General features: G+C 46.2%; 3 protein-coding genes across 4 annotated transcripts in view; 1 reads left to right on the top strand and 2 right to left on the bottom strand.

The window, feature by feature from the left end:
* LOC126562508 (G protein alpha o subunit) overlaps positions 1-8,637 on the top strand; it is a 287,823-nt gene that overhangs the window by 137,872 nt on the left and 141,314 nt on the right. The gene's annotated exons all lie outside the window — the stretch shown is intronic.
* On the bottom strand, positions 33-3,749 carry LOC126560977 (protein artichoke-like). Its single transcript, XM_050216927.1, has 2 exons — positions 3,730-3,749; positions 33-3,636 (listed from the first exon to the last, which is right to left on the bottom strand). Exons 1-2 carry the CDS (start codon positions 3,747-3,749, stop codon positions 33-35), a joined length of 3,624 nt encoding a protein of 1,207 aa, XP_050072884.1.
* On the bottom strand, positions 4,343-8,413 carry LOC126561428 (toll-like receptor Tollo). Its single transcript, XM_050217566.1, has 2 exons — positions 8,383-8,413; positions 4,343-8,012 (listed from the first exon to the last, which is right to left on the bottom strand). Exons 1-2 carry the CDS (start codon positions 8,397-8,399, stop codon positions 4,346-4,348), a joined length of 3,684 nt encoding a protein of 1,227 aa, XP_050073523.1. The 5' UTR covers positions 8,400-8,413; the 3' UTR covers positions 4,343-4,345.

Raw genomic sequence — 8,637 nt, 5'->3', positions numbered from 1 at the left:
TTCTTTATTGTCTCAAACGATCGTTAATTTCCTTACACACAGCAGATACCATCGATCTCCTTAGAACAAACCTCAATCTCATCAGTTTCTTCTGTATCCCTTGATTTGTACCAGAAGCTCACATCTACCTCCTCTATTGAGTGCTTCAAACTGGTCAAGAAGTCACACTTCCAGGTCGTACCTTCCAGTCCGATCGATTGCAGCTGTTGAAACGTCCCGATCAATTCATTCACCGGGAACGAATTGAACTTGTTGCCTCCGAACACAAAGTTCTCCAGATTCGGGAACACTGCGAACGAGCTCACATTCAGGGCCGTCACGTTGTTGTTTGAAATGTCCAAATGAATCAAGGACGTAGGCGACTCAATACTACCAATCTCGATGCGTTGCACGTGACTGTTCGATACGTTCAGTATGTAGAGAGGATATATTTCGCTGCTCAGCTTACCCAGTTCCAACACTTCGAACCGGTTGTACGATAAATCAAGCTCAGACAGCATCTTAAAATTGTAAAAGCTTTCCAGGCTGGTGAAATTGTTTTCAGTTGCTGAAATGGTCGTGAGTGTACTGAATGGTGCCGATTCCTCAAGCTTTACCTCAATCGAGGACAGTTGGTTGTCGTCAACGTACAACTTCTCCAACACGGACGATACCTTCAACGAGATCAGTGCATTTTTTTCCAGCGACAGGACAAGCAACGACTTCGCAAAAGCCATCGCACTCTCATCAAACGTGGTAAACTTATTGTTGGAAAGATCGATTGCTTCCAATGGTAATCCAGCAAAAAGTTGAGGATTCAATGTGCTCAGCTTGTTGTAAGCAAGCATCACGACTTTCAGCTTCTCCAACCCATCAAACACGGCCGGTTCTAACTGTTCGAATTGGTTGTTCTCGAGCGAGATCGTTTCCAACGAGTAAAGCCGATTGAACACACCCTGCGACAGCGTCTTCAGTTGATTGTTGCTCAGATCCAGCGTGTTCAGAGCGTACAAGCTGTTGAAGATTCCTACTGGAATGGAAGATAGATTTGCGTCAGAAATTCTCAATTTCTGCAAGCTGTATGTCTTTGCGAACAGTTCTTCAGGCAATGATTTCAAAGGGTTTTCCGAAATGTCTAGTTCCACCAGCAGCCCCAAAGGATCAAAAACACTCGGATCGAGTACAGATAGACTGTTGTTCACCAGAACGAGCTCCTTCAAATACGGTATGTACTGGAAGAAATCCTTCGGAACCTTCACAAACTGCTTGTTATCCGAAACGGACAGCTTTTGGAGCGATAGCGTAGAACGGAAGAAGCTCACCGGTAGACTGCTGAATGTACTTCCCTGCACGTAAAACTCCTCAAGCTTTGTTTTGTTTTCCAACAACGTATCTGGTAAGATCACATTTTCATATGAGATTGAAATTGACTTCAAACGATCAAATCCCAGGAAAGCATCCAAGGAACCAATGCTGATCTTGTTATCATTCAGGTAGATACTTTCAAGCTTCCCGTTATTCCGGAATGCCTCAACAACGACGCTATTAAGGCTATTCTCTGACAGCTCCAACTTCTTCAACTTCACAAGAGATGCAAACGTTTTCTCATTTAGCTCACTAAGGCTGATGTTCTTCAGTGTAAGATCGTCCAACTTTGTCAAACCTTCGAACGTGCTCGGTGTTAGACTCCCCAATGGATTACTATTTAAGCTAAGTGTTTCCAGCGAACCAAGATGAGTGAAAACTCCTTCCAGTGGCCCAGTGAGCCGATTCTCTGATAAATCTATCGTTTTCAGTTTCCTGTTGTTGGCAAAAGTATCTGCCGAGAGGCTGGTCAGTTTGTTATCCTCGACGTATAGCTCTTCCAAGTTCGGAAACTTTTCCAGCTGGAGAGAACTGATTTCATTCCATCCTATGTATAGCTCTTGCAGCCCCATAGCCTCCGGTACAGCAATAGAACTCAGCTTATTTTTCTCCAGTGACAACGCTTTCAGTTTCGGAAGCTTAACGATCGCGCTTGGAATTTCCGTCAGCCTGTTTTTCTCCAGATTAATTTTCTCTAGTTCCTTTATATGCGTAAACGCATTGTCTGGAATATTTTGAATACGATTTCTCGATAGATCCACCACATCCAGATTGGAAAGATATTCCAACCCGTTCGAAATGTTCAACAGTCGATTCGCACTCAGATCCAGCTCGTCCAATCGAAACAGTGGCTCGAACGTTTCCACATCAAGCTCGGTCAGCTTGTTACCCTCAAGAGAAAGCGTCCGCAGGAACAGTTGATTGGCAAACAAACGCTTCGGTAACGCCTTCAGTCCACACTTGTCCATCGACAGTAGTGAAATATGAGTTCCAACCAGGAAGTCCTCGTCGATCGATTGAATTGGGTTGTTATCGAGATGGATTTCTTTAAGCATACGAGTACCATTCAAAACCTCGGCGCTTAGTACACTGATAAGATTATCGTTGAGGAATAGTTTTTTCAAAACTCGCAATGCACGGAACGGACTTCCATCGAGCGTCATAAACCCGTTGTTATTAAGGTCCAGTACCTCTAGTTTTCTCAGAGGGTCAAATGTACCAGGGAAAATGCGCTCTATGCGATTATTTTCCAGCAACAGCGTATCCAACTTCTGAAGGTTTCTAAACAATGCCTCCTCTATCGATTGTATCAGATTGTGCTCTATGTGTAGCTCACCTAGATTTACTACACTTTCAAACAGATCATTATGCAGCTCCCGAAGCGAATTATTGCTCAACTTCAATGTTTCCAATGCGATAGTTTTTCGAAACAGATCCTTCGAAAGTTCTCTCAAAAAATTGGCGCTCAAATCCAAATAGCTCAGCTTCACCTGTGACACGAATGTTTCTGGCGCTAGGTTTGTCAGCCGGTTTGACTGCAAATAAAGGTAGTCCAATGTGATCAACGGTTTAAACGTTTCTGGATCGATTGAGCTGATCCGATTATTTTGCAATCCAAGCTTACGCAGTTTTGGCATTCCCACAAAGCTATCTTTTGTAAGCTTTTCGAAATAGTTGAAGCCTAAGTATAGCTCTTTGAGTAGTACGAGGTCTTCAAAAATACGTCCCGGTAGCTCCGTGATACGATTGTGATCCAGATGCAGATCTTCTAACCCACTCAAACCAGCAAACAACTTCCGTGGCAGCACTCCAATTTTGTTGCGCGACAATCGCAGTAGCACCAACTTGTTTAACCCAGCAAACGTGAATTCCTCTACCACATCGATCCGGTTGCTCCCGAAGTTGATGCGCACCAGCTTGGTGGCATTCCGGAACATGTAGTCGTACAGCTTTGGGATACGATTTTTCTGCATTTTCAGCGTTCGAAGGTCAGTCGCGGCACCAAACGTATCAGGATCGACCCGCTGCACATCCACCTCGGACATAGTCAATACTTCTATCCTGTTGCCATAGTCAGAGAACAGTGACGGTGGGATAATCGAAAGTCGTGATCCATCGAAGATTGTCTCGATCGTACCGCCTTCTACTGTGAGATTGAACTTGTAGGAATGTATGTCCGCTGCCAGGTTCTGTTCGTTCAATACAAAATCGCACTCATTGTAGTCACAGTCAAACTCCGTCTCCCCCCATGCGGTGGCCACGAGCAGAACCACCGCAAACACTTTGAAAATACTGCAAATACAAAACAGTCAATAAAACCGTCACAATATAACACTCTTATCAATTAAAGTCACTCAAAAACTGCTCCACATCCGAAAACACTACCTTCTTTGGAAGCTTCCCATCCTTTCAGACGGGGTTATTGATGCGCACTGCCTTCAGAACACTGGCACTTGTTCGGCTCGCTGCCGAAACGGAACTGAAGCGTCTTCCAGCATCACCAGTGCAATAAATACGCAAGCATTTTGCACAATGACCTTGAATCGGTATCAGTTTTGTTCTGTTTTTTTTTGTGATTTATACACTCACGATTAGCAACAGCTTTTATTTTGGTTTTCCTGTGTTCCACATTCTGTCGTCCCGTCAAGAGTCATCTATCATTTTCAGGTCTTGTTTCGGCTAAGACACGATTACTGCAAACCTGTTTGTGGAAGCAAAACACACAACTTAACGCTCACTCACTTACCATTAACATTTGACCCTCTGACATTTGCCCCAAACGGGTTCCGCTTGGGTTCTCGTGTTCGAGATTCAAGCAATTTTTTTTATTCAATTCTTTCACTCAGATTACTTAATCAGTTGGAACACACAATCAAGCTGTGTTTAAACTCATGGTAATTTATTCAACGTAAACTCAAAACACAAAAGGAGAATTCTTGATCAGTTCATTCATCCCACAAAACCATCCCCTGCGTTGGGTGCTTTATGTCCCCATCGAGTATTAACAAAACAGCTGACTAACGCGTGCGATTGTGCACGTTGGGCTCTCACCTGTTCCATGATGCCAAAACCGAACGTCCCTATCCTGTATGTAGCTTTCCAGCTCGTCCAGGAAAGAGGGCTCCCATGTCGTACCATCCAGCCCAATCATTTCCAGATCCTTAAAGCTGCTGAGCACCTCCTCGATCGAGAACTTGTCGAACGCATTGCCCCCAAATACGAAGCTCTCCACTGCTGGGAAGTATCGGTACGCATCCAACTCCAAGCTGGGCAGCTTATTGCCCGACACATCCAACAGTTCCAAGAACGCATGCACTTCAATCTCCGCCAAATCAAGCTCATCAATGATGCAGTGTGACACGTTTAACACTTCCAGCACCGACATTGCCTTCGATATTCTTCCCAGCTCGAGAACCCGCAGCTCTGCATTGTACGAAGCGTCCAGCTCCTCGAGATTGTTGAACCGGTACAGTGAGTCTAGCTCGGTGAATTTGTTGTTCGCAATGGATAGGCTGCGCAGATTGTAAGACGGTGAGTTATCTACCTCGATCGCCGTGAGTTGATTGTTTTCCACGTACAGCTCCTCCAGGTCCTCGGTCACACGGATGGAAACCAGCTGATTGTCGTCCAGGTCTAGCTCGACCAACGTCTTCGAAAACGTTGTCTGCTGAAGATCGAATGTGGTAAACTTGTTCGAGGAAAGATCCAAAAGTTCCAGATCGAGCGAATCGTGGAATAGCTGCGGATCGAGACTGCTCAGCTCGTTGCCACTCAAGTCGATCGTACGCAGATTTTTCAAATCGTCAAACAGTACCGTGTCGAGTGTTTTCAGCTTATTGTTATCGAGGGAAAGAGTTTTCAGCGAGTACAGATTTCTAAACACTCCATTTGCTAATCCATTCGCTAGCTGATTCTCACCCAAGTCCAGCGTTTCAAGATCGTAAAGGTTATCAAATATTCCCATTGGTAGCGTACGCAACTTCATGCTCGAAAGGTCCAACACCTCCAGCCCGACAACCTTCGCAAATACATCACGATCGATCTCTCCGACCGGATTACCCGAAAGGTACAGCTCATCCAAACCATCCAGCGAGTCGAATATACCCTTCTCAAAGTGTGTCAAACCATTGCGCATCAGCACAAGCTGCTGTAGATTTGAAAGATCCTTAAACCATTGTTTGTTCAGTCCACCCAGCTTACTATTGTTGACGATCGCCAACGTTTGTAGCTTCTTGTTGAAATGGAAAAATCGTCCAGGCAGTGGACTGGCAACGCAATCAAACAGATACAGCTCCTTCAGACGTTGATTGTTTTGCAGCAGATCTTCCGTGAAATCTATAGCACCGGGTCCAATCGAGATCGTCTTGAGGTTGCCCAAATGCTTGAACGTGTTCGTATCGATGCGGGACACCGGGTTGTGATTGATGTATAGTTTCTCCAGCATCTCCAAGCCTCGCAAGGATGAACCCTCGAGGCGCTGTACACGGTTCTCATCAAGATCGAGCTTCTCCAGCGATGACATACCATAGAACGGACTACCACTTACATCCGTCAGACTGACGTTTTCAAGCGATAGTTTCTCCACCTTGCGCAAGTCTCTGAAACTGTTTGCCTCCATCGTGACGAGTGGATTGTCCGCTAGTTGAAGCTCTTTTAACTTCCACAGTCCAGCAAAGCTGTTTGCCAGTGGGCCCTCCAGATGGTTGCTCGAAAGATTCAACTTTTCCAAATTTCCGTTGCGAGCGAAAGTGTTCGCCGGGATCGTATGCAGATGGTTCCGATCGAGATGCAACTCCTTCAGTGATTCTAAGCGCTCGAAACTCTGTGGTGTAAGCACCTGGATAAAGTTCTCGGACAGATACAACTCCTTCAAGCGTTGCATCATGCTCCAGCTCTGTGGATCGATATCACGCAAACGGTTGCGAGTGAGGGAAAGTGTGGACAATCGGAGCAGCGATCGGAGAGCATCCGGTATGTCGTCAATCATGTTGCCATCCGCGTACAGTTCGTGCAATTGTTTCGCCTTGCTAAACATATCGTCCGGCAGATCGCGAAACTTGTTGTCGGATATGTCAAGCAGTTCCAAGCGCGGAAGATCCAGCACGGCCGGTGATAACTCTGACAGATCGTTATCAGCAAGATACAGCTCCTCCAGACAGGTGGAGATGGCTGCAAATACACCATCCGGCAGCTTCTGAATGTTGTTGTTCTCAAGCGAAATTTCCTTCAGACTCTTCTGATTTGCAAACAGCTTGACCGGGATCTCATCGATAAGGTTTTCTTCCAGCGAGAGGGTGCGAAGCTGTGTCGTATCATCTAAGAAACGTTCGTCAATGCGCTTGATGATGTTTTGCTCTAGCTCCAACTTTCTCAACCGCTCCGGCCCCTTAAGACTGCCCGCTTTCAGTTCCTCGATCTGGTTCTCGTTGATGTACAACTTTTCCAGCGAAGTTAAACCGCAGAAAATACCACCCTCAATCGACGATAAGCTGTTGTCCTCTAGATCGAGCGTCTCCAACCGTTTCAAGGTATCAAACGTGCCTGGGATAATCTTGTGAATAACATTCCCCTCCAACTGGAGCACTCTCAAGCTGGTGGTAGATTTAAGCAGGTTCTTCTCCAGAACTCGTATTTCGTTATGCTGTAGGGCTAAATCTTCCAAATTTTTCAACCCAGCCAGCACAGCAGGCTGCAGCTCCTCGATCGAGTTGTTGTTTAGCTTCAATATCTCCAGATTGACATTGCCCGCAAAAATCCCATCGTCAAGCCGCTCGATGTAGTTGTCAGCTAGCACGAGCTCTCGCAGATGTGCCAACGGCACGAACGTGTTCGGTGACAGTAGCTTCAGATTGTTTCCCTCCAGATCAAGCTCGGTCAGCGCGGTGAGCGGAGCAAACGCTTGCGGATCGATCGATACCAGTTCATTCTCCTTCAGTATTAGCTTCCTCAAGCCCGTCAACCCAAGAAACGTGTTGCGCGATAGCCCAGAAAGATAGTTGTGATCGAGATGAAGCTCCCTCAGCTGGCCCAGCTCTTCAAACAACCGATCCGGCAACTCTTCCGCATGATTGTGATCGAGATTAAGCTCCGTCAACTGATGCAACCCGGCGAACGTTTTGCTCGCGAACTGAGCGATCTTGTTCTTCGACAGCCGCAACGTTTCCAGATTGTCCAACCCGCGGAATGCAAACTCGCCGACCGTAACGATCCGATTTGCGCCCAGATTAATGCGCAGCAGCTTCGTCGCACGTACGAACGCATCGTCCCGCAGCACCGTCAGATGGTTCTTCTGCAGCTGCAGGTACTTCAACTCGTGCGCATCATCAAAGGTGCTCGACTCGAGCAGCTCTACATCGCAATCTTCCATCTTGAGCGAGACGACATTTTCGTTGTCACTAAACAGTGACTGCGGGATGATGGGCAGGGACGAGTATGCTATCTCCACCTCGACGAACGATCCACTACCGTCGCCACCGGTGTTGATGAGCGCCTCGGACACCTCGTCCGGTGTGTCCAAGTACAGGTTCCACAGCTTGCACTCGCGCCCATGCCGATGGCAGCTGAAGGTGAACTGGCCCGGGAGAGCAGCTGTCACTGTGCCGATGAGCAGCAGCGGGAACAGCAGCAGAAGCGCCCGTGGTACCCGGCCTGCAGATACTACGGTGATACTGCAACGAGGCAAGGTAAGAATGGTTAATAATAGATAGCTTGTTTCGTCATTTGCATTTCTTTTCCTTATTGCACAAGCAAAATAATTATATTTTCACCATTTCACTGGCAGAGAGAGAGAGCGCATGGCACAGAGCTAGAATTTGTGGGGCCTGCAATTTCTCAATAGGATGAACGATCGTGACGTAGTGGATTTTAGTGTAACTAAACCTATTGATCTACTTATCAGATCAATTTTTTTTTGTTTCACTTATCTTAAACTGTAAGTAATCTTGGGAAACCCCTCAAATTTTTGCTCTTAAATTAAGAAAACTGTCTTTAATATCGCTCCAATATGTAACGGCCTACTATATTTCACCTCCGACGTACTTTAACTTGTTGATCATGTTTATCCACTCATAATAATACTAATCCTAACGACATTCACTTCACAGGCCTCACAATAATTGCACCTAAAGGCCACTAAACAATTAATTAATCCACTCTTATTGTCACCTTTTACGATGCTCTCTAACCGAGCATCAGAACGGAACTGAGCGTCGCCAGCTAATCTTGCCAGCATTGTGGGCAACATTTTGTCGCCCAATCGTACACAGCAAAACCAAAACAATCAGCTCGCCTTGC

This window comes from Anopheles maculipalpis, chromosome 3RL, assembly GCF_943734695.1.
Source record: "Anopheles maculipalpis chromosome 3RL, idAnoMacuDA_375_x, whole genome shotgun sequence".
Lineage (NCBI taxonomy): Eukaryota > Metazoa > Arthropoda > Insecta > Diptera > Culicidae > Anopheles > Anopheles maculipalpis.
This window is presented reverse-complemented; position numbering and strand designations above follow the sequence as displayed.